This window comes from Manacus candei, unplaced genomic scaffold (genome assembly GCF_025592945.1).
Source record: "Manacus candei isolate 608988 ecotype Guabito, Panama unplaced genomic scaffold, ASM2559294v1 h1tg000048l, whole genome shotgun sequence".
NCBI lineage: Eukaryota > Metazoa > Chordata > Aves > Passeriformes > Pipridae > Manacus > Manacus candei.
Window position 1 is genome coordinate 3,531,535 of NW_026138096.1, and position 26,583 is coordinate 3,558,117.

The window sequence follows — 26,583 nt, forward strand, 5'->3', positions numbered from 1 at the left end:
AGAATTTTCAACATAATATGTAAATCTAGAACTTAAAACTAGCATTGTAAAGACCTCAATATCTTAAAGCTAGCTATAAACTGGACCCAGGTCCCTGGATGTTTGTGCCACAACTGCATGACCGAGATTTTATTCTATATTTGGCACTGTAGAAGAAGAAAGGGACACAGTTATCCTTGCCTTGTCTTTCTCCCAGAAAATCCACTCCTGGCGGAAAACAGTCTTCACAGTAGTAGGTGCTACTATTACTACTCAAAAGAAAAAACTTCGCAAATAACTTGGTCTGGCTTTCATTTGTGTTTTAATCTGTTTTTATTTCCTTTTATATCTAGTCTGGATATTATCTTTTCCCTCTGCCTACTTCAGTGCCTTTTTCTACATCATCAAGATCAAAACCTAGCTTAAAAAAATACACTTTTCACTGGTATCAGTTTAACTGAAAGATTTCAAGTTTGTAAAAGCAGTACCTAACCATTCATATTCTTCATACAAATACATATAGGCATATAAAAATCACCCTCTGTATTTTCTTGGATGTTATTATCTGCTGTGGAGAAAAAAAATGCATTAAATTAACCATAAAACTGAAGGTATATTTAAAATTAAAAATTTGTTACCCCATTATCTCCAAGAATATCTAATTTCTTCATAAGTTCAGATATGTTCACATCCTGAAAAAGATGTTCAACACTTATTTTTTTTAAAGTAGGTGAGAAATAGATTATATATGCTACATTTTATGTACTGTTTATTCACTTCTGCATGCAAAAAGAGTACAAATAAGTGAAACATTAGTTTTGTATCACAATTGCAAAAGTGTTATTAATACTTTCAAAGACAAAACAAAATGTCACTTTTGATTACAGCAAGCAACCTGAATGTCTGTGCATGAGGGCAGAATGTTCCTGCACCACTCACATTTATCATCCTGCTAATGCATGTAGAGGAACCATCAAAACTGATAAACAGGCTTAAAAGAGTGTTTAAAGACTAAAGGTTTAAAAACCATTTTTTTTGTTTGTTTGGAGTGGAGCATCAACCACATCAACCTACAGAAGTTAAAAGGACAGAGAGCATGAACAAAACAATTGCTAAGAAGGTTCACTGGGTGATTTGCTGTTTGCTTTTTATTTTCGTTGTTAAACAAAACTATGGAGTTTCGAATCAGCCTTACAGTGCCAGAAGGGAACGTGTGCAGAGGGCTGAACATGTTCCTCCAAACACCATCAGTTCATAACCTTTGTGAGTAGAAAGTTATGTTTCTCTGCCAGTCAGCTCTCAGATCCACAACTTTTTGTGGATCTGAACAACTGAACAACCCGTCCTTATTAAGGCCCAGCCACTGAAATAAAGAGAAACAGTGCTCTGATCATAAAAAAAAAAAAAAAAAAAAAAAGAGAGAGAGAAAGGAATAAATTCACATGATGTTTTTATTTTGCACTGTGCCAGGGTCCATTCTGAGGTCCCAGAACTCTATTTTCTACTTTAAAAAATTATTGGAAGTGGTCATGGAACTGTCTAACCTGCCCTAATCACATTCTCCTGAATTATTCCAAGTATGGACCACAAGTTCACGTGGACCAGGGATCATTTCCGTTGACAGGTTGTATGCAACTATGTTATTAAAAAGTAGGAAGGTTTGACAACATGGGAAAACATCAGTTCGTGTGAGCCCGAAATGCTTAATACACATACATAAAGCAAATCAGCCTTGTTAAACGCTGCCACCCTCAACTCCTACTCATATTTAGCACTGCTTAGAAGAGGCCAGTATTTCACAAGGATCTCGGCTCACTTATTTCATTGCTTCCAGTACATAACGTGCTGCTTTGCATTTATGCTTTGGGCAACTGCATTATGTCGGTAGTCAGGATAATCAATCTTTAACACTTTTTAAAGCTAAATCAGCTATGCTTGCAAATTACATAGCTACATCAGAATATATTAGCTCATGATTCTATAATCAACAGACTCCAGTGAGGAAGGCTCAAAATGAAATGAAAGATTTCCTGAAGACTAGACACAGATGTGGGAGAGAACATACAAATAAGTCCAGTAAAGTGTTGTGTTCAAGTTGTTCGATCCTGAGAAGTTCCCTCCCTCTCTTTCATCTCTTCCCAAACACTTCACTGGTGTTCCCAAATGTTATCTTAGTTATTTAACACTGCACATCACTAACTCTAGAGTGGTGCACATCTTAATACACTTGTGTTTGGAACGATGTTAAATACAAAATATTGATTATGATCAGCAATGACAATGTTGAATGGAAACTTCTTTAGCCAAACAGTAATGCTAGTGAGAAATTGAATTCACTAAGACATACAATGTTTTGCATCTATTGAGCCAGAAATAATCATTCTAATTCATTTATTTCCATATGAAGCATAAAGGATGAATTAGAAACCAAACCAGATTTTGCATCATTTTGGAATCTACCGTGCTACCGATGGCTAACAACTTTGAAAACCACTAAAAGCAGATAAAAGGTCAGCAGTGTCAGTATGCTCATGTTAGGTGACTGCCTCTCCTTACAGGTAAGTAAACTGAAGGTCAACCTGAAAAGAACATTGCTGTTAATGACTGTCACAGTAGACAATGGGGAAAAATAGGAATTCTAGATTCTGGTACTGTTCCCGCTTACAGCCAACATGCGAGTTAGAATAATGGATAAGCTAAAAGCAGGTCTGGCATCCCATGGAGGTTCTATTTGAAAAGTAATACACTAACTGATGACTCTTGATGTGGTTAGGGAGATGAGTATCCAACCAAACCTGTAGGTAAGAATGAGGTTTTAAAGTTTTTTTTTTTTAGACTACTGAGCTTCCTAAAAATACGCAGCCTACAATTTCAGTTCATTTCCTCTAGAGATCGTACTGTGCTCATTAAGGCACTAAATAGGATCAAGCCTCTTATAAGAGGACTTGTAAACACAATTAAAAATATTAGCATAAATCACTATGGCACTAAGATTATGCCACAGTTACTTGTAGAAAAGTTACCCTGACCTGTTGTACAATATTACTGGCAGCACAAGTCTGAATTCAATCTTAGCTGAAGCAGCATGCAAATCAAGTGTCACAGCTAGCCTATTCATGGGGGAACAGAAGTGAAAAGAGTAATTCTTGCTTCCTCTTAGCAAAAGCTAACCAAGGGAGATCCTGATGTTTGTCTTGTGCTTGATCTAAAATGATAGAGTTCCAGGTATCTACGTTTGGATCAAGCAGCTCATGCTTCAAGGCCCTGGCCTAGGCAAATAACTTCAGCATATTCATTCAAAAAACAAAATGCTTCACTAAATTGGGTATAAAATAATAGCTGAATGTCATATTTCTGAACTTAGATGAAAACATTTAATATCAAGAACAATGTAGTGTAGCAAGTCTGACAATGAATCACATCAACTTCCACATTCTTCCCCAGACCGAACATAAATTACTTTGATGATCAGCCTTCATTTTCATTGAGGAACTCCTGATTGACTACTCAAACAGATTCTTATGAAATCCTTTCCCCGGTTAAAAATATCTTTTCTTACTAAATTTATATTTTCATGTTTTCTTCCCTGGCAAATGCCAAACAATTTGTTTGGATATTAGGTTGGTCATTCCAAAAAAGCTCCTAGCCATCCAATTGTTTCTAATGCTCTGCATATACCTTTATTCCTTCCTGATGACAGAACAGTTGAAGTGCACTTCCATTGTTTTCAGGGAAGGTGGTTATATGAAGGTTAAATGCTGGCGACCTTCGCTCTCTCTCCTGAGGAAAGATTTATTTAAAAACAACATGTGTGATTATCTGTAAACATTTATTCCCCACCTTTACAAAACATACTTGCACATTAAAAAGGCAGATTCCTGTTCACATTCCAAATATATGATATTTCCTCATATTTTTACCATATTTGAAGAATTTTGGCTTTAGCTAAACACAAAAATGGCATTAGCTGCCAACTGACTCCATGCACACCTAGTTTCTGCAAAGTTACCAGACACTCCTCAGCTGCAGGAACCCTTGCAACAGTGGCCCTAATTGACAGAAGCTCTAAAATACTCTGCAGGTTTTTATGTTGATTATAACCTTATTTAACTATTGCTTTCTTTCGTGGAATAAAAAAACAATTTAAAAGAAGAAACTGCAGAAAAAGAATTTAAATTCCATCATGGAATAGCATTATCACCGAAGATTTTCTCACTAAAACTAAAGCTGTGTATCAGCAGCTCCCTGTTTATTCTACAGTCAGCCTTCTTATTAGAGCATTTAAAATCTCAATTTATATTTACTGTACAACCCAGGGTGTTAGAAGATGTTGAAAGGTAGTGCTATTCTACAGTTACGATGTTCTTTGTGCCCAAACCAAAAATTATAAATTCCCATTTATCTAAAACTATAGTATTTCTAAAACTTATCCAGTCCATCTACTTGAGTTTTATGCATTTCTTCAAAATATCAGTCTACTATTTCTTCAAAGGTAGAATTCGAATAAAGCAATAAACGAGCAATTTTACTTAAATTAAATTTTAATGTGCTTGTGAAAATGACTGGATTGAAGGCTCTGGGCAACCAAGGCACCGGGTCTTACTCTGACTTCTCTCTGGCCATGGGAACACAAGTGAGGAACACCAGATTCCATCTCCATGTTACAAGAGGAGGCTTTGGCATCAACAGTTTCATTTTCTGAGAGAGAGCACTACTGTAAATATTTTAGTTTTTATGACCATGTGTAGCTCCATTTTCTAAACTACAAAACGAGGCACTTTAATTGATATGGCAGGCGGGCTGCATCCATTCACTTAAGCAAGTTACAAAGCATGGCAAATCTTGTTCATGAACTAGATTAAACCTAATTTGAAACTACAATGTAGAGAGGAAAATCTCCACAGTCTATACATTTTGCCCCCTCACAGGCTTTATTTTAAATAATATTTACATTAACAGCCTAATTCTGAAATGCGCTTAAATGACTTAGCTGTCATAACCCAAAACCAGAAGCTTAATTCTTGTCCAAATTGTTATCATTTTCTACATTGTTAAAAATTAATCAGTTGCAATTGCATTAAACTCACTTAAATTTTCTTGCATTAAATTTTAAACAAATGATTGTGTTTTCTACTTTAGCCTAATTTTCATCTGAAATAATTTAATTACTTTAAAAAATATTGTCCTGATTATCAGAAGCATTGATGGTTTTCCTAAAGTGTTGCATTGTCAGTCACATTTGTGCCTACATGCTTGACTACTAGGGAAAAAAATCTTTTCTTGTAATCATACAAAAATACCTCCATTGTTATTCTGTGAAACAAGGTTTTAAAGCTTTGGCACATGACAAAATTCAACAAGACACACTGAGCTTTTTCTGATGTGATTCTTCCATGTGAAAAACACACTAATGAAGGATGTACTGAAGAACATTTGTTTTTTTCCTAAGAATTTTTTTTCAACGGTTTTACTTCTAAGAACACTGACATTTTAGGAAGCAGTTTCTAGTGTAACTGCCAATTCAAATACTAAATTGTTCTGTATTTTACTTTACAGTTCTTTTAATAAAATATAAAGATATATATTAGAAAGCATATTTATTCTTCTGAACATCTACTGAAATTCTAATAACCTAAATTCATAACTTTGAATATAATGGGCTACGACATCAAAACATATGGTTGAAAAAGGATGAGAAAAAGATTAAGAAATGTCAAAGACAAAAAGAACGTCTGCATAACAGGAAGACATGACATTTCCATCTTTATCAGAGAAACTACACATGCCGAGATTTTTGGTGAAACGTGCTGGGTGATAAAAATTATGGAGGAGTGACAATGACAGGTTTCTTGGGGAGTTTATTCTAAGTGGTGTTAAGAATGCTGATGATCTTTGAATGATGTGTCATCAGGCAACACAACTGTGTGACAACTGTGCATCACACACACCAGTTTAGTGTTACTAAATTCAACCTGAGCCCAATTTATCAGGTGATGAGAACCATTGTTTTCTATTGTAATCACAACCTACATGTTCAAATTGTTATTAACAAATAATTTTGTAATTTTTATTTCATTTATGCAAAGTATAGAATTTGTTTGCTATGGGCAACATATTAGTTTGACATACACAGAAGTTGTACTTGTGCTTCACTACTTTACTTTGACTTTGTCAGAGGGTTTTTTGTTTTCATTTTTCATTGGCCAATTATTTCCAGTCCATGACCAGTTTAAACCATCAGAAAATGGATTTCAGGTAAGAGAAATTCTTTCAAAGTATCTATCAAAATGTATTATTTTTAAGATAAATTTATTTTGTATGAATGTGGTCAATCAAATCAGTGTAATTTAAAGCAATTATAATTGTAATTTAAAGCAATTGATGTGATGAATGTGTCAGATCTTTAGTCAGATCACTGCATGCAAGATGTGAGAAGGTGTGTTAATGTAATCAATGCCAAACAAGGCTATAGTATACATACCAAGTGATTTTACATGCAGGAAAGGAGCAGTTATGGAAATGAAACAAATAAAAAAGGCAAAATATTGCAAAACAAAATATTTTATTAGATGAAAACCAAACTATATGCAATTTATATTAGCTATATTACATCTTTATAAACATTAGTGAGCATTCTCTCCAAAACACATTAAGGCAGTGGCATCAAATCTCATTATCCCAAGATACAATATTTAAAAAATAGATACCTAAGTGACTTCCCTTAAACATGCACCAGACACCAGTAATCTTTACAGGAATTTCAGCTTGGGTTCAAACATAATTTCTGCTCCATTTGAGAGTTTGCAACAGAGAGAATCTCTTACTTCAAGCTCTAGCACTCTGAATTCTAACAGCTCATTCTGGTCTTTTGCATCTTGCATCTCATTCTTCAGCTGATGTTCTTCTTGTTCCATTCTGTAAATCTATGAGGCAAACACAACACGGTAACACCCTGTAGAAAAGATACTGCACCAAGTTTAGACAAAACCTAATTATTTCAGTTTCTCGTTACACATTGGGCCATGTCTTGCAGCTAAAGAAGGAACACCATATCAGAAAGTACTTTTGAGAACTGCCAGCAGCAAATGGTCAATGTTCTCTCAGAATAGTAATCTGGAAGTTGCATGAAAATTGATGTGAATACTATATCTGAATACGTTAAGCAATACAAGTTTTCTTTTAAAATCAAGCAAATGAATCTGAATTACATTAACATTTGGGTAGACTGTTCTCATTGTATTTGCCTAACTAGACATCTATTATTTATAGTATATGAAAGACAATAATGGAGGGGTTTTAATGCCCACTTTTTAATTTTCCAGAATTGTGCTTTGGGGCACTAACAATGACAAAACAGAACTTCAAAACTGAATATTAATTATGCTGACTAATAGCCTTGGTCCACTGTCTAGTTTAACTGGGTGATCCTTTCTTTGTATGAAACTAAACAGAAGGGTAACATCTGCAATAATGCACTGCAACATTTATAATGCCCATGTAAGTGTCTGAATAAATTAAATCTGGCTTGGCTCTAGCTACTTTTAGACATGATTTTTCCTTTAGTTATTTTTATATTAAGTTACTAACTAATAAAATTAATCTTTGATTTCCTGAGTACTAGCTAACTTTCCCACTATTATCAAGGAAGAACAATGCAGATGCTCAGCTCTGAGTATCCCAGACTGTAAATACAATAAGTCTTAAATCAATCAGTATTACTTAAAGTGTAGAAAACCTGTAAAAAGTGGAAGGTTGAAGGGAACAGGTAATTTTGTTAATGATCAGGACAACAATAATCTTTGTGTAACTGTGTTTTGCTGGACATGAGAAACATCAGCCAGCTTGGGATCTACTGTTGGCCACAATAAAGAGCAACTTCAATTCCTGAAGAGTACAAAGGCATATTCGTACTTTAATCAAAGACTTTCATTTAAATTTCTGTTTCTGCCTAGAAATAAAGTAAGCAATTTCATGTTGATGTTCCAGTACTCAGTGCATTCAGTGTCTTTTATAATAAAGGGCAGCAATGGTGAAAATATTCCCACATACCTTCTCTAGTAACTCCTGATTTGTTCTAATTAACAGCTGCTTTTCTTCTACCCATTTTGAATCCTATGAGGAAGAAGAGGATTAAATATATACATGTATATTTTGTTAAACAAGACAAATTAATGACCACAATAATTACAGGATTTCAGACATCATTGTAGATTCAAGTATAAAATGGTCACACATTGAAAAATAAAGCTATCATAAATATTTCAAGGATATATGGCATTTTATCCTACAGTAAAAATAAAAGTTTCTTCTGTTTGCTGTTGCAGAGTCTGTTTTTTTTCCTAATAAGCATATAATTATAATCTTTACATGTAGCAATTGTGGGAGACCACAGTTATACAGTATTTTATGTCATTTTAAAAACATTTACTCAGCTGAACTCTAAACTATTTCCATTGCAAAGGTTTGGGAACTTTCTTGCAAAATCATCCCATTTTGAGTGGTGAAATGCAAATACTAAGGGAGAAAGGAAAGAAAAACATTAATTACCCCAAATGACTGAAAATAAGTTTCAGCAATATACAGATAATTACCCTCTGCCAAAAATGTGAGAATCTGGCTAATACATAGTGTTTGTGACAAGGAATTCAAAGCTGTGGAGGAAGGGAAGTGATATAAGATATTCTGTACTCCATTTAAAAAACCGTATTTCTAATTGATCCCTTGTTCCAAAGCTGATCTTTCCTTTTAGGTTTTCCCGTGGCTTTAAAAGGCCTCATCAAATATCTCTTTAAAAACTCAAGCTACAAAACCTCACTGCCATCCACATCTGGACATTCAGATTTAATGGATTATAACAGCCAAACTAGCTTTTTTTTGCCTGTAAAGAAAACTATTCACATAACCTTTCTCATGCTGCTTTAAGATGTTTAATAAAACAATATTCAACACATAAAATGCCATAGTAACTCTAGATTGAATTACCTCCTAGGTTCAAGGGACAATTTATTTAAAATCTAAATGCATTTACTTAAATATTAAGGATGATACCTTCTTTGTCAGCAAGGTATTTGTACATCGATGTTGCACAAGAAATCAATGAAATCTGGATATCTCAGCCCATGAAATAGCCTTGAAATGTCAACTAAAAAATCTGAAACATTATGATATATTTACTCCAATTAACGTTTTTAAAAAAAGTTTAAAGTTGATTTTTCTACTTATTGTCTAATATAGTTTCATATTCTACCATTTTTCTCCTTTTTCCACTCGTAAGCAAGAATGCACAAGTGCTTTTTAATTTTCGTGGGATAAACAAGCTCTTCAGGGTTGTGGTGCTATAAGAATAACATACTGAAATGGGAACCAAAAAGGTATTGCATTTCTCAAGAATTTTTGAAGCCAATTAAAAAAACTGTTGAGAATAAAATCCAATATCTGCTTTAACATTTAACTGGCATTTTACTAAGGTCAAGAGTTGAACAAAGAGTTGCACACACAGGTTTAGGGTGAATATCTCAATGCATGGATATGGTAAAAGGCAGGTTCAACAGTTGCACCAGACCTGCAGGTTCAACACAAGTAGAAAAAACAGATTAATTTGCCCTATTGAAAATTAACTTTTGTTTCTTTCTTGATGAAGTCCAACTCGACTTTTTGAAAAAACCTAAACTCTGGAGGAATTCTACTTACACACCAGATCACAGAGAGTTGAACATTCATCCATCTGGCACATTACATACTCCAATAGTTTTAGATTTATTATTTACCACTATTAATATTTCATAAGAATGTTTTTCACTTAATATAATTTTTCTTATGTATGCACATCAATGTACCTTGCAGAAATGGATTATTAGTTTTGTTTTACTTCTGAGGAAATACTGACAGATCCAGTAGAAGAGGAATTAACAAGGGCTTTTGACAGCTACTTTGAAATTACACACAAATTGTTTTATAAACCAAGCTTCATATAATTTTTTAACAATAAGATTCTAATCTCCTGCTCCGAATTTGACTTCAGGAAAATTGTGAAGGACTTTTCTGCTTCTGTTCCCTAAAGGGGTAAAATAAGACTAAAATTTTCTGGGATAATACACTTGGAACTTCTGATTCATTGTTTCCTTTAAAAAGCACTTTAGGGACTGATTTCCCAAATGAACACTTCACAATTATTATTAAATCATCATCCCTACCATGACCATCTAAATGACAAAATAATAATAAAATAAATTAAAAAAAAATCACATAGTGCACAAGGAATTCAGTTTATCATCACAACCATTTATTTTGTTGAATGTAAATACTAAGAGGTCAGGAGAACCAAGCAGGTGCTAGAGCTCCCAGGAACACACTGTAAACCCCTCTGTGCAAAGCTAATGCTCAGAGTACAAACCAGTCCACTAAAGACACCATCATGCTGCTCCCTGTCACATCCCTGTTCACCTTCTCAGAATTACTGAGAGATACAATGTTGAAAATGTGGTTCTGAATCTCAAAGTGATAAGTAATTAAATTCTAATTTCCAGGTATACCTTTCTGACATAACACTCTTGAATTAAAAAATCATGGAATTTCCTACACATGTATCCGAGTTCATTTATCTTACTTACATACACAGTACTTACATTATACACTGGAATAGTCAACTCTTTTGTTAACATTTTTGAGTACACAGCAATTGGCCCACAACACCTTTCTTGTCAACACACCAAAATGTCAGCAGCAGATCCTCAAGATGTTTTCTGTCTCATTTATTCTTCCAGAAGCTCAGTGAGCCATTGGTTTTAGATTGACAACATATTCCCTACTTGTAGTAATATTGTATTTACATGGAATATACTAAGAAAATTGCAATTGGTGTGGAAGCTAGCATAAATTACTTTTGCCCTTAATTTGAATATGGTCCCCAAACCTTTGCATTTATACAGAATCTTACAGAAAATTTTTCTTACAAAGAATAAACCATAAAAATAGAGACATTATTCACTTAGCACTATTTGTAGATTGTTTTTGTTCAATGCTACAGGATTGAACAAATGTATCTATAGATAGCTATATCTTATTATCATAAGCAACCTGCAATTTTTAAATTCTTATTTCAAACAATAAAGTATAAAATAAATCTCCCCAACTTCTTCAGTGAATTCTAGCAGTTATGCAACTGAACGATTCACAAATGCATGCTCATAACTCTTAATCAGACTTTCTGAAGATACTAGACATTATTAAATATGCATCAGTAGTCACATCTTTGTCAAGTATTTACATACATTATATATACTGAAGCATAAGGCTTGCTTTTACTTTGTATGATAGTTTGGGAATTTGAAAGCAGTTGGGTTCTCCAGTAATTTAAACCCAGGAGAGTAACACCATGAGTGGCTTCCAGTAACCTGACACGCTCAGTGGTACATTTCTCTAGCATGTCTACAAGTTTGGGGTTTTTTAATTTTTCTGTGCTACTCATCAAAAATATTCTCCAGTACAAATATAGAGCATTTATTTTATTGGATTTTATAACAAATATTAACAAAATGGAAAACAGGAGAAAGGCCTTCGCCAAATGACAATGGGAACAGAATTTACAATGCATATAGACTTTTTTTGATACTATGCTTTAGTACATTATGTGTTAGAAAATTAATCTATAATGACATTTTCTTAGGCTGTAAAATACTTCCCTTTACTTAAGCAATCTATTGCTGCAGTCGCAATTAAGCCGCATCATTCACACTAACACACCAGTAAGCAATGAAGATGGCAAGGGCACCACTGCAGGCAGCAGAGAAAATGATGTGGTAGAGGACATTAAGAGAGCCTTTTACCTGTCCTTTCTCGATTAGAGCTTTCTCCAGGTCCTCAATTTTTGCCTGACACCTGAGAAGATCAGCTTGCAGTTGTTCGCGAGTCTGGGGGGGGAAAAAATCAAAAAATGCGTGTGTGTGTGCAGGCACATGCAGGTAGACAGGTAGATTTAATTACACACAGAATCAAAGTAAAGATACTTTATACTGCTTTATGGGCTGTCCAGTCAGCTTTTAATGCTTTTCATTAAAATAACTGCTTTTATGTTTATGTTACAAAATATTTAAAGCTGTCAGATTAACAGGATTTTTCCTTCCTAGCTTAGAAAGATGTTATCATCACACATTCAGTGACAAAGCTCTTCCCAGGGGGGAAACAAAAACTTAGGAAATGAAAAAGCTCTAAGAAGCTATTCATAAGCTTTAGTAATTCAAGGCATTGGGGAAAAAAGGGACAAGGGAGTAAGAGATCTGTATTAAGAACTGAAAAACGCCTTTAGGTAAATAAAATATATTGATGCCAAATAATTTATATATCCCATACATAAGCATACACTGGTCAGTTCTCCTTGTTCTACTTAATTATTACATTAACTATTACACTACCGTAGGTATTACTCGCTGAGTCCAGTGATGCCTTATAAGGAACTGGATCATAAAAAGTACTAAACAAAACAGATATAAAACAACCTGTTTCCAGAGACCCTCAGTCACTGAGGCTCTTTGAGCTACTGCAAGTACTTTTCCCACCCTATTTCAGGTAGTTTTTCACCCAAACAGTTAAAAAATTCCCACGAGGATTTCCTTCTACGTCTTTGCATCTTTGGGTCCTTGTTGTTCACCTTAAGCCTCATCTAAAAATAACAGGAAATGTTCATCCCACAAGAACACTGGGTCCTACAAAATAAATCACACAAAAAGCTACTTTCTGACTCACTCAAAAGATGGATTTGGAAGGATATGACAAAAAAGACCAAAACATCACTAAAAAGAAATAACAATAATTTCCAAGTCTACAAAAGGGACAATTTGCATATGCCTACAAAACAAAATTTTAAAAAAGCCCATGAAGGCAAAGGAAATACATAATGGCCTCTCCTAAGTGTCAAATACATGACTGTCCCTGAAATTGTACTTTAATAATAAATGGAATTACGTCCTCCATCCCTATTTTATCTTGAGAAGTGATCTCCGAAGTCCTTATTGCTTTCCTTGGCTAAGTGTCCTACTTAAAAAGAGAGTGTCATAAGTGACTAGGCATTTGTAAGATGCTGAGAACTCTAACAAATAAAGCAATAATTCTAGTATTATAAGAACTATATTTCACAGGGGAAATAAAAAAAGGAAAGAACTTTAGAGCCATTACAAAGAACCTTGAAAAAAAAAAACACAGAAAAGCTGACATATTTTAAAGTAAACCCTGAATCTTCTAAATTCAGGCTCTGAGGGTAATAGGCTAACATTTATAGCTGTAAACAACTCCAGATAATGTCAAGTAGTCTACATTCTTCTGTAATTTTACCTTGAAAGCTTTGCTTATTAACACAGAAATTCTGTTCCCACAAGCATATTGTTTCTACGCATGAAAATATTCAGTAAGTGGATTTTAAAATGTTCGCAAGAGAAAAGGATGTGGATCATACAGTGCATATGTATGCCTAATAACTATTAATACAGAATTTTGTGAATATTTTATTAATTGTTTTTAGCAGTGGAACAATTAAGCTAGTGGCAACTCCTACCATTAAATTGTTCTTTCCCACCAGTAACTTTTAAACCACATTAAAATGCCTTTCTGCACTATTAGCAACATGTTGCAGTGGCACAGTACAGTGTAGGCCACATGTGGCAAGTCAGTAACATGTAATAATTCATAGTATTTCACACATTTCTCATTTTGGGGGTTCGAGGAAGTTGTAGGGGGAAGGAGGTTAGTGGTTTTTTAATGCTTAAACATTTTTTAGAATTACACTCTCATTGAGGTTCGATCACCTGGCCAATCTCTGTGCTCAAAGCTGGTTCCATCTTCTTTACTCCCTCCCTCAGGCATTTACCCCTGAGCTTTCTTTTACCCAGACTGAATAGTCCCAGCCCTTTCAGCCTTGTGTATCAGGTTCTCCAAGACCTTAATCATCTTTGTGATTCAACACTCCAGACATCACTCAATCATGAGTAGAGAGGAAGGGTCACCTCCATTGGTCTGCTGGGGACTTTCTTCCTCATGCAGCCCAGGAGGCTGCTGGCCCTCACTGCTGCAAGAGCACACTGCCAGCTCATGTTCAACTTGGTGTCCACCAGAAGCTCCCACTTTATTTTGTGCAAAACTGCTTCCCAGCAAGCCAGCCCCAAGTCTGTGCTGGCACATGGAGTTATTCTTCCCCACAGTTTTCCTTCTCTTGGTTGAATTTAATGAGATTCCTCTTCACACATTTCTTCAGGCAGTCAAATGGTTCCTCTGAATGGCAGCACAACCATCTCATGTACCAACCACTCCTTTCAATTTTGTATCATCTGCAAACTTGGAGGTGAAACACCTCGAGCTGAACTTTCTGCCACTGACCACAACCCTCTAAGCTATTTCAGCTAATATTCAGTCCACCTCACTGTCCACTTGTCTCCTGTTGCCTTTCTTGAAGACAAGAGTGACATTTGCTTTCTTACAGTCCTCGAGAACCTCACACAATTGCCATGACCCTTCAAAGATAACTGAGCATCACTCTGTAAGAGTGGCCTTGCAATGACATCAGTCAACTCTCTCAGTAGTCACTAATCTACAATTTCATGCTGTACTTCATGCAGAATGAAGGACATTAGGTGAAGATGATGAAGTTTCCAGCTCTATAGCTATTTATTGCCCATTTGGATTTTATAAGTTCTTTAGTCATTGATCACAATAGTTATTCAAGCAGAGGGTGACTTGCAAACATGCCACAATTCTAGACATGCTGCTATCTGCAAGGAGTTGAAATAAAGTAGAAGTTTTGCTGCTAGTTAATTCAGGTGGTTTTTTTTTGATGCCACTTCTGTTCACTGAATAGATCTGGGGACTGATTTAAAGCTCACCAGCTCATGAAGTTATTTTGCTCATCTCCAGTTTGGAAAAAAAAAGAATGGAAAATGCTAGCATGACTTCTGCTGACCTCACCTCTGCACCACTAAATGGTAAAACACAGTGGTGGCAGAAGGGCAAATACTCTCTCACACCTATAATGCCTACAGTACAGAGAAAGTAAAAACATTTATTTCAGAGAGAGTAAACACACATGCTGATCCAATAGCAGACATAGTTAGCTAGGTACTTTCTGGTGAAAGAATACTCTCAATCTAAGACTTTAAAAAGAAATTATGATTTCATATATTCAAAAAAACACTTCAATAAAAACTATCTTTTTCAGATTTGGGTCATATTTTTAATATATGATGAAAGTACCTAAGTACTTATAACAACCTCTCCTGCAATTCATTTAAAACCATCATGTCACTATCCAAATTGCAGGTTCAACCAGGATATCACTCTCAATAACAGTCTTACTACTGAAATCTGTAATAGATTATCCATGCAAGAATAAAATACGACATCTTTATTCTGATTACACCAGATTAATCTAAATTTTTGCCTTAGTGATGATATCCTCTAATCCTCAAAAACATTGTGCTTTGCATTTCAGTGACCTGCAAAAATACCTCCTGCTGTTACAAGTTGTTTCAGCTTTTTTGATTATTTCAGAGTTAAAGGAAATTCAGTTAAAAAATTACCCTTGCTTCTCTCTCTGCATCCAGGGTTCCGCCAACTTGCTCTTGAAGCAATGCATATGCTCGTTGCAAAGCTTGATACTCTCTTGTTAGCTGACAGAATCTTAGTTCAGCTTCTTCTTTAGGTGTGCTCTTAATGAACAGGGGGAAAAAAAGTGGTTTTGTATAAATATATATAATGGGTTTGTCTATATAGACAGATAGACTCACAAACATAACAAGCAACATAACTCATACTGAGTCTCAGTTTGATAAGGGTTTGAAATCCTGAAAAATGCGGAAAAGAAAAGAAGGAAGGATGATGAGTAATTGTCTTTACACACAATTTCAGGACACTGTACGTTACTATATAAGGCAGCAATGTATAAAAATGGGAAAAAACTGTCTGGGGAAAGATGAGAGAAAACAGTTTTATTCACCACTCTCTTCAGCAACTCCAGAACCACAGGAGCTTCACAAGGGACTCATGCAGTCCATCCCTCCCTCCTTACACTTTTTCTCTGCAGTGCCAGGGTAAAGCACACTAACACAGAAGTTACATTTCAAAAGCCACGTTTCCTTAAATTTATTTTTTTAATGTGAAGTATTTTTAAAATCTTGATCTCCTTTGGATTTTGAGCAACTGACTTGAACACTTACAAGGTCTTTCCTATAATGTTGAGGACAAGAAATGTCCTTCCCTTTAATTAATTTTTACTCCAGAAACTTGAGTTCCAAGGAAAAGAGATTACAATATTATTAAATATTAAATCTAGAAAAAAAGGAAGCTCCTTTTGACCGAGGAGCATTAGGCACACAAGTTAGGTTTATAAGTTAGTGAACAAGAAAGAAGGATGAAAAAGAGTATCTAATTCATGCTTTGTCCTCACGCCCGCAATCTTCTAAAGTAGGCCAGCAGCACTGTATATCCCAGAGCTGAGATAAAACATGTCAGTGGGTATTTACTACCTATGATCATTTAAGTCTTCATGAATTGCAAAAGCCTCTCTGAGCATTCTGAGCAAAGAAAGAAACTCCTGGTTGTATCAAAACAGTCAAATAAATTATAAGGTTGAAAAGCAAACTATTGTCTAAGAACTATTGACTTTTGGCAAAGCAGTTTGCCTATTCATTTTCTTTTGACTAATAACAAAGAGTTTGAGAAAAACAATTTTATTTCTCAGCACAATATCTGCCAAATCTGTCAGGCAGAATATTATCTTATTAATTCTATTGTGAAGTGTATATGTTACTGGACTTGAAAAAAACCAAAGGATTTCTCTGCCAAATCTTTCACAGTTCCTGTGGAACAACAACTGTAAAAAAGTTTACATTTATAGATGTGTCTATTTTTTATAGAACTTAAGAACAAATCAGTACTACTTACATCTTCCAAATCTTCTTCTGGTGTTGCTGGTGTCCTGTCTGTTTTATCTGTGTTGTATGAAGTTACAGATGACGTTTCCGAATCAACAGATTCTTCATCAAATCCAAAAAATGTCTCCACAACATGCCTCTGAAAAATTAGTTTTTTTCAGTTACTAGCAAAACAGCTGGAAAATCCCAATGATTCAAGGTCTTCTTTTTTAGTATTTAGGAGGAAAAAAAACTCCATTGTAAACTCTTGTTCTCTGATTGAACGAGCTACTTCTTCAACATCATTTGTGTAAGAACCTCCAAGAACTGAACTGCATGTAGTACTGGGTAATTGCCAATAGAATAATGCTTTAGGAAAGCCATAAAAGCTAGTTATCAAAACAGGTCTTACAAGATTCACAGTAGAGGAATGCAATATCTATTCAGAAGAAAGCAAGCCAGTACGATGTAACATATAAGACATGTAACCAAAAGGAAAAAAATATTCTGGGGATCAATGTGGAACAAATTTAATTGTTCATACTAACGGTAAAAAGAGAAGACAGATTAACTTATAATATCTGTTTTGCAAACTCCTACTTAAAAGTATAAACTACTGCTTACCATTTATTTTTTCAATACCATCATTCTCAATTCTTTCAAAGAGTTTGCTCCAGTATTAAGACTAATCAAAAAGACATGCCTGGGGAAAAACAGCATTTCACTGGAGATTTTAAGAATTTTACACATTGTTATCAATTACATGCATGCTTACAGAAAATTAAAGAAAATGAGTAGTCAGTGGAAGTGAATTGTACAATATTAACTGTGAAAATGTGATATTTTATATAAAACATCACTATTTTAGGAGTTTCCCTTTCTGTCAATTTCCTAACATGTTCAGAAAGCAGAAAAGTTCCATGGAAACGCCACTGGTCAAAAAAAAATTTACTTATACATTTAATTAGAAAAAAACAGGTTTTCAAGTATTTTTCCTTTCAAAATAGGAAACATTAAATGTTATTAGAAAGTACAACTTTTTACACCACATAAGAATTCTAATGATCCAACACAATTTCAGAGTAGCAAGAAAATTAAGAAAATTTTTTAAAAGAGTGTTGCTGGAAAAATGGAGTCAGGTTATGAAGCATCCTAGACAGGATGCTAGTGGAGAGAGGTGGTTGTAAGAAGATGAAGAAAGATCTGTCTATCCATCTCTATATTTTTTGCCACTGCTTGATGCTGAGTCATATCTTGATGTTCCAGTTTGTTATTTGTTTTTTTTTTAAAACATACAGGTTGTATGTAAGAAGAGAATACTTTGTTCATTAAAAATGCCTAAAGGGTGAAAAATGTTATCAGTTGTTTTTCCAAACATCATGAATCCTACACTTCAGCAAAGCCAAATTCACTGAGTGGAATTCTGAGCTATAAATTTAATTCAAGGTTCTGAAAGTTTTTATCTATAATGCTGCATCTCATGATAAATTCCAAATATTTACTCTTGCCTACCACCTTCTAGACTTATCTAACTTTAGAGACTTTTCTAGTATGTCTACATAAATACTGTCTTCACAAAGCCCTGTAATGCTTACTGTATTCTTTTAGCTCAGCACAGGTCTCATCAACAGCCAAAATACTCTATATTGATTTAAGTAGTACCATAAAATCAAAGCTTATAGGTGTGACTTTGTGCCTGCACGCATGACACCATGTGCTCCATTTACAGTCTGCAGCCCTGGTCACCACGGTCCACCAGGTCACAGCCTCATTACTCATAAGCTGAACAACCCCATAATAGTTTCACAGCACAGCTTATTCCACTCCAACTGCCACGGACAGCTCCAAGACCCTGTTCTGAATCACTTAATTGCTTCACTTAAGATGAGCTCTTCTATCAGTATTTTAAAAATTTCATTCAGACCATGTACTTAAATGAACCAGTTCTAATAAAATCTCCTCTTGAAAAGATGTTATGCACTCAAAAAACGCACAAAAACCCCAAAAGCCACACCTTTTCTAAAGAGACTATGCTTATCCATATGCATGCATACAAAAATGATGCGGCACAAAAGGCAAAGAGCTTCCCAACAACCTTTAGAAACAGCAAGCTGCTAGATGACTACTTTGTGCACTCAGAAGAAAAGGATTGTAGTTATAGTGCTACAGTGCTGCAAAGACAAATTATCCTTTTCTCAGTTGTTTAGGAAGCACTGTGATCCTTTCAACAGGCTATGTCTAAGATGCTTAAGACAAACAGTTCCCTGGGATAATTCAATCCTTTCCTCCAGCATTCATCAGTTTACCTTTCTGTCCTACTTAACAAAACAAAGGACACAGGGAATAGGTTTAAGCCATATTCTAAAAATATAAAGACTTATCCAGAAAGTTAATGTGTTCTCTCACACTTGAATTACAAACATTTCAGACTCCTCTTTCGTAAGTACAAAGGTTTGCCACAAAAACAGAGGTGCAATTAGTCCCTGAGAGATGGCCCATACAAAATTTCTCCTGCACTGAATACTGGTTGCAGCCCACAACCATCTAAGAGTAACACTACAAATAAATACTGAAAGTTGAAAATAGGGGTAAAGAAATGGTGCTATCTTCAAGTTGTAAGGAAGACAAATTTACAATACAAGTTGCAAGCTCAACTCACTTTTTTGACTCCAAACTGATCCGCACATACAGTTTCATAGAGATGAAGCTAGATTTTATGAAGGTAAAGAAGATGGTGGAAGGTAAACAAAACCCCAGAGATTTCAATGAAAACCACATCCTCACTTTGCAGTGCAGATACGCTTTACTCAAAGATATTGAAAGCAAACCCGGAACAAAGCTTCATACAGACTCTTACGCTGACTCTTCTACATCCTGCTCTTCTGCCCACATCTGCTTGCCTGTGGATGGAGCTCAGAACCACCATGTGCTTTGGAGGAACCCAGCCAAGGACAAACAACTCAGACAACAGAAGAACAGTTGACCCTGCTCATGCCTCCTGCTTCAAGGGTGTTTGGCCTCAAAAATGACAAAACTCCAATTTATTGTCATATATATGGCACAGAGAACCCAGTACCATGATGGTCAGGAGCAGCTCAGTTAAAACTGACAATTAGACCTACCATACCTGTGGGGTATTCTTGCTATACCTCTGCTATACAGTCACTTAGGTAACTCAGGTTAACTTTATGTCTTCCTTTCATCCTGCAGGCACACATATGCTGTTCCAAGGAGTGAAAATAAAATAGCAAAACAAAAGTGGCTTTGATTTTATATAAAGGTATACAGGTTTGAGAAGATGCTGAAAACAATGACATTGCTGTGACAACAGATACTTACCTGTCTTTAAACATTTCACTAGTAGCAAAAGGAGGGGGAAATAATTTGCATATATAAATAAATAAATCACTTGATCATTAGATGTGAGGGAATTATGAAAGAAAATTTGTATTTCCCATCACACTAAAAAACCTCAACACTCAAAGGAGAGTTAAAAGTCAAAACCTGTTAAATGCTATACAGACTGCCTATAATATTTGGAGTTACGAGTGAACCACTTTATTTATTTTTAATGATTCCTTCCTTTTTAGAGATTCTATACATTTATCACTTTTTGGAGCAGACACTTTCCATGGCATTAGAGATAAGGTATTTTGCCATTGTATATTTCTTGCACGTGTATGAATTGCTTCTTAACACAATTACAAAAAAGCAGTGCTTATTGTTGATCGTCTAGTATCTGAAGTAACTAGTTACAAGAACTGATTTACAGCAAAACCAGAAATTAAGCAAAACCTTGCCAAATTAACTGGCAAGGGAACAGCTGCAGAGAGAGAAAAAACGGGAAAAAAAGACGTCTGAGTCATACAGTTGTTGACAAACACTGTAATAAATACTAAGGCATCAATAAATACACCAACTCCAAGGTATATTTCACACATGGTTCAAAAGCTTAATCACAATAATCTTTGAAAAGTATATAGAAACGCACTATACTTGGATTTTTGTAACTATAAACTATGTAAATTCAGGTTTCATTCAAACTTTTCTTAAAAGTTTCTCAACGACTTAGAGATTCTTTTATATTGATTTGTTATATACATTTGTTACTTCTAAATCATAAGTTCTTAACTGAGAAAATAGTCATGTAAATTACTGAAAAATTCTGATTTGAATTCTAGTTTCCACCGACTACTGCCATGCATTTAATAGCAAGTATTTTTCATGTAGATTTATATCAGTGCTTTCACATAATTTTAAAGTAAAATTATGCATTAGGCTTTTTAACTCAAGTATTAATGCTTCTACTGAAGTATGGTGCTCAGTAAACATCAAAGTTTACAATGCTATAAATCAATAGTGACACATAGACTGCACTATATGCAAATTTCAATATAATCTGATTTCTCTGTTGCTAAAGTAGTTTCATTTTACATTTAAATATCTCATTTTCGAGTACTTAATTGAACATGATAAAAACGATCTGAGATATATTTCCTTGCAATGCAACCAGATTTGCTACTCAGTAACTTCTTACCTTCATGCTTATATGTCATTTCTTGGCAGCCAGAAAAATACAGGCACACCAAAGCACAGAGGCAGAGAAAAAAAGAAAAATATAAAACAAGAAATATGAACCCCATCACACCAGTGTGCAGGCTTTCCACTACCACGAATACAGTTTATTTATTAAAGTTTAAACAAAGACATAAATCCGTAGAGTCCTGCACTTTCCAAACAAGCTGGGCAAATATATCTTATTTTAAATGCATGACTCCATCAGTCATGAAATCACTGTAACTCCATTCTACATGTCAAAAATAAACAAAACATAAAAAAATACTGTTTCTGAAGTTTCTTAGTTATTTCACCACAAAAAAATGGGAAAAAAAGAAGCTCCTTGAAAAAAAATCGTGCTTTAAACAGCAAAAGATTCACCTGGTGAATCACAATTTTTTTCCTAGCAAGTCCAATGGCCCATTAGTATAAAAAAAACAAATAAGCCTCCACCAGTTTAGGCTGCTTCACCTCAGAAAAAACTGTCCTTCAGTACCTGAGTATACAGAGTTGCTACATTACTCCTCTAAACACCCTGCAAGCACAGAGGTTATAAAGCCCATCCCACCTGGTTGCTCCTTTCCTCAGGGAACCAGAGCCAGTTGCCAGCACTGTTGCATGGACTCCTATGCCCCATTGGGAATTAAAAGAGTGCTCAGTCAAAGCTACACTAGCAACAGTAACCTAGTGCGCCTACAGAGCTCCAGAAATAACACAGACATCTAATTACAAGAGCAAAAAAACGAAACAAAAGCATAAAATTAAAATTTTCAAAAACTTTTCAGCTGAACTGATGTTCAGGGCTGTAAAGGCTACTGGACTGGCCTGGCAGATCATTCACTCAAGTTGTCTCAAGGATGGAGAAAGACATGCCATGGATCCTGTTCCAGGTAACAGGAATCACTGTCAGGAAAATACTCATATTAGGAACAACCACAGCACTGTGCAGTCAGAGCACTTCAGAGATGAAAGAAGTGGAGTGTAGAAGTATCTGTTTAGGAGAAGCTGCAACAGTAGATGAGTGCAAATCTTCACCCTGTGTGCCAAGTTTCTGGTTATTAGAACAAAAAATGAATCTTTCTATACCTTCCAGTTTGAGCTTATCTGACCACTTTCATGAAATCTTATTCTCGTGAGATATTTCATCTTTCAATTTGCCAAGGCAAGTGGGACACATCTAGAAATAGATACAACTCCACAGCCCAACTTGATAATTCACTGTGTTAATGCTAATTTTGCATTTCACCATCCTTAGAAAAGCAAAGCCAAAGATTTAGATCAGTAATTTCTTATTCCAAGTGTTTGGCTGGGACAGATACATCCATAATTTCGCTACTATTCTATACAGGTTATATCATCTTATGTTATAAAGATATTACACAGACCATAGAAAGAAATACACTTGCGCTGTGCATGTCTATATATAGAGCAACTATTCTTAGACTGCTTTTATAATCCATGGAGAGAAACAGGCAATTTTAGGACAAAATTCACACGGCCTGTTTACATATCTACTTCCAACCATTTAATGCTAACATTCTGCCCAGAGTGAGGTGTCTGTATCTCACGTCCGTTAATGACATATAACAAACATTTGCAATGCTTGGTTAAAAGAATTCTACCATTTTCATCTGGATTCTTGAAAGAGGCTACAACAATGGAGAAGATGATGGTACAATCTCAACAGCTCATCTGAGTAAGAGATGAGCTCATTCTACAGAGATTGTTTAAAGAAAAAACTGTAGGAAGATTGTGGTACTGATTAATTCATTCTTTCTGAAGTATCTATCATATCCTAAATAAGAAGCACACCCCCACTAACTCTGCTGCTCATTCTGCAGTAAACTCTGCAGAATTCCCCCAATTATAGTACTCTCAGCACAAAAAGAACAGCACTGCCACAATTTTTTTAATGGTATCATGCACATTCTCTCCAATCCTCATGTTGTTCAACTCTTGTTTTGTTCAATAAGGAAAAGAAGACACAACAAAAGCATCAGGTTACTCAAGACAAAAAGGTAAAAGGAAAGGGTACAGAGTCTATGTCAGCTGAAGTTCTATTAACACAGATTTTTAAGATATAAATGCATAGTTACTGAAGTTTCAGCCTATAGAAATCAGCACCACCAGTTATCAATGTCTAAAAATTAAATTAATGAGTTCATTTAATTAGGAACTTCACAATTTACCAAAAGATCCTACACATTTAACTTAAAGTCAGATAAAAGCTAACTATTGGAGAGGACTATAAAAAGTACAGCATAAGTTACATACATATATATAAATGATTTAACATACTTTTTTTAAAATTGATCTCAACACACAAATTTCCAGTTATACTACACCAAGAAAGAATGGTTTATGGTTGCTGCAAGTATATTTGGCAAGATCTGTGGTTACTTTTGAATTTTTCTTTTTTACCATCTAAAAGACACACCATTATTAGAAGAAAAATTTCAAGACATTACCAGTGGAACAGAGAATCCCAAAGAATGCATTTTTCAGAGTACAGGCATTAAGAGAATGCAGAGCAATAAAAAAGCACCACCTGGACATTACCAGGAATAGACTGTGCAGAACACACTGACAACAGGCACCCATTTATGACATGTAAGCTACCATATAAACTATAATGATATCTCCACTCTTCACTTCCATTTTTTCCCTCTTAACCCCATTTCCCTCCCCTCACATGCTCCAGGTTGCTAATGTTCAACTTCACAAAAAAAATTATTCAGCAAATTAATTACTTTAAGTACATGTTACAATAAACATTGAAGGTACATTCCAAAGCAAAACTTTCCTGTTTCTACAATCTAAATTTTTCTCTTGTACTTTGTAATCTAGAGTAGAGTCGTTGGAATCTTCTTACTATTTATATATCACATACAAAAATATGAGTTCAGTAACATCCCTAGCATGAGTCAAAGTTTTCCACTGTGATTAAGCACTATGTTGGTAGTTTAAAGGGTGTATGTTCTTGTAAAAGGACTGAGCATTTGTCCTTTGAAATGTTTGTTGTTTCAAGTCGTTGAGTCATTTAGGCCTTAAGCCACTTGAATATTCAGGCCACAGTGGCTAAAAGGGTAATTTTACTGTTTGCTTAAAACAAACCCCAAAACAACATCACTTGTGTGCAGTACAAAACTTGCAGCTCCTGAATTATCCTAAAAAAATTAAGCACTCACCAGAGAAAACAGAAGAATTATATGTTTTTTTCCCATTAAGTAGAGCTTTAAATTCAGGCGGTATTTGAAACAGGTGTTGTTCACAACAACAGAAATGCATTAATAACCGAAGGTTTGCTCACCTTTGGAGGCTTCAGACTTTTCCTCCTCTGTTTTTTAGACCGCAATAACCGTTCTCTTTCCTAGAAGGAAAGAGAACATTTTGGTATGGGTTTGTTTTAAAACTATACTTAGATATGTCTAACACAAAGAAATGTCATTAACATTTTCTTAAAGCCTATGGTAAAGCTAACGCAATGTCTTTATCCTTTTGAATAACTCTGTGTTGATAGAACACCACCCTGTACTGCAGCTTTATCCCTGTAGCAAACAAACCTTCAGCCATATCCTTCAAGCATTTGATGGGAAGTTGGCCAGAAAAGGCTTTGTTAAATACTGGGCACAGATTTCTGAAAGTTCCTTTGACTCTTTTACCAAGAAGCTCACTATGGAAACAGAATTCACAGTCTCACTCCAGTGTTCAATCATCCTGAAGAAGCAGGTCTGTAGCCAAAAATTAGTCCAGTCTTAGTAATTACAAGTCATTGTATCAGGCATACTCTGATATTCGAGCACACATAAGCAGTGTTATATGTGACTTATCCTTGTAGGGCAAAAGTCTCAAATCCAAAGACATTCTCAGTCTGTCAACTTAGTGTCTTTTTTCTGGCGAGACTTTGGCGCAAGTTCACAATTAACTATACCATAACATGAGGAGGTTGTGACTGGAAATGCAAGACTTATGTATATCTAAATCCAAGAATACTGCCTTGAATTCCAAAGAAGAGGAAGAAGAGAAGGTAAAAAAAATGCAAAGGAGCAAGCAAAAAACCCCCAAAACACAGGAGGCAGGTGCTCTGTCTTCTTGGTTTTTTTCCTGATTCTTTCCTTAGCTCTGCATCTTTGTTTGCAGCACCTCTGTTTTTGAAAGACTGATTGCAGTTCCAAGTGCTTTGCTAGCAGTTATTGCTCACTACATGGTATTTTTCTATTCAGAGTTATTTGCTTCACATTCAGTTCAGAAACTGGACAAATAGGAAGCTCCCAGTGGAAAATACAATACAATTAATTATCAGCACATTGTTCCAGGAATTAAGTTTTGGAAAAAAAAAATAATTGAGAAAAGCACAACAACTTATATAGCATTTTGAATACATGTGGTTTGAAAAATAGGAAAAGTAATGATTACTAAGGTAGAATGGTGCAGGTATATCATGCTGTAGAATAATATAATAATTTAAGCTAAAGTCGAAATCAGACAGTTGAATTTTATACTGTTGAACAAAAATCCTGTCTTCTCAGGTACCTAGTTAAGGCACGTTAACTAGGGTCTCCTGCCTCCCAAGCAGGTGTCCAAACAGATGGATTTTCCTCTCATCTCACTTCAGTGCAGAATGAACAAACGCTTCCAAAACTCCAGTCCTTCCTGTTTCTAATCTTGTTTGTAAGAAGACTGATTAATTTACTATCTCAATAATACATCAAGCTACCAGAACAATAATAATGCCAATTAAAAGCCACCAGCATATTTTGCAGTCATCTAAGTTTCCCTTGATAGCTTTCCTTTTAAGAATTAACCAGAACACCACTATTGTGGGAGAACTCAAGTTGGCATGGTTTCAACAGCATCAAAAGTATCCGACAGAGGACACTGTTAATCAGTTCAGACAACCCTATTGCCTAAGACTAATGTTCTTATTTCTCTGTATCATATTGGTCTCAGCTGGAGTTAAGCTGATGATTTTTATACTAATCAGGTATGGGACATTTGAGTCATTCTTGATAACTATGATACATTCGTATTCTGTAGAGGCGCAGTTTGGGCCAGAAATGATAGCTCAAAAGCATAATGAAGTGCAGAATTCCACTGCATTCACATAGAAGGCAAAACCTCAATTAGTTCGTACTGCCAACCAAAGCAGTACCCT

At 35.2% G+C, this 26,583-nt stretch overlaps 1 protein-coding gene across 15 annotated transcripts in view; it reads right to left on the reverse strand.

Annotated features, from left to right (window-relative positions):
- Positions 1-26,583, reverse strand: part of JAKMIP1 (janus kinase and microtubule interacting protein 1) — a 245,641-nt gene that overhangs the window by 117,420 nt on the left and 101,638 nt on the right. For all 15 annotated transcript variants that reach the window (XM_051798518.1, XM_051798502.1, XM_051798517.1 and 12 more), the window contains 8 exons: positions 24,739-24,798; positions 16,903-17,031; positions 15,540-15,668; positions 11,805-11,888; positions 8,029-8,091; positions 6,804-6,902; positions 3,658-3,759; positions 618-671 (listed from right to left, as the gene is read on the reverse strand). In XM_051798518.1, coding sequence (XP_051654478.1) covers positions 618-671; positions 3,658-3,759; positions 6,804-6,902; positions 8,029-8,091; positions 11,805-11,888; positions 15,540-15,668; positions 16,903-17,031; positions 24,739-24,798 — 720 coding nt within the window. The remainder of the gene's footprint in view (positions 1-617; positions 672-3,657; positions 3,760-6,803; positions 6,903-8,028; positions 8,092-11,804; positions 11,889-15,539; positions 15,669-16,902; positions 17,032-24,738; positions 24,799-26,583) is intronic.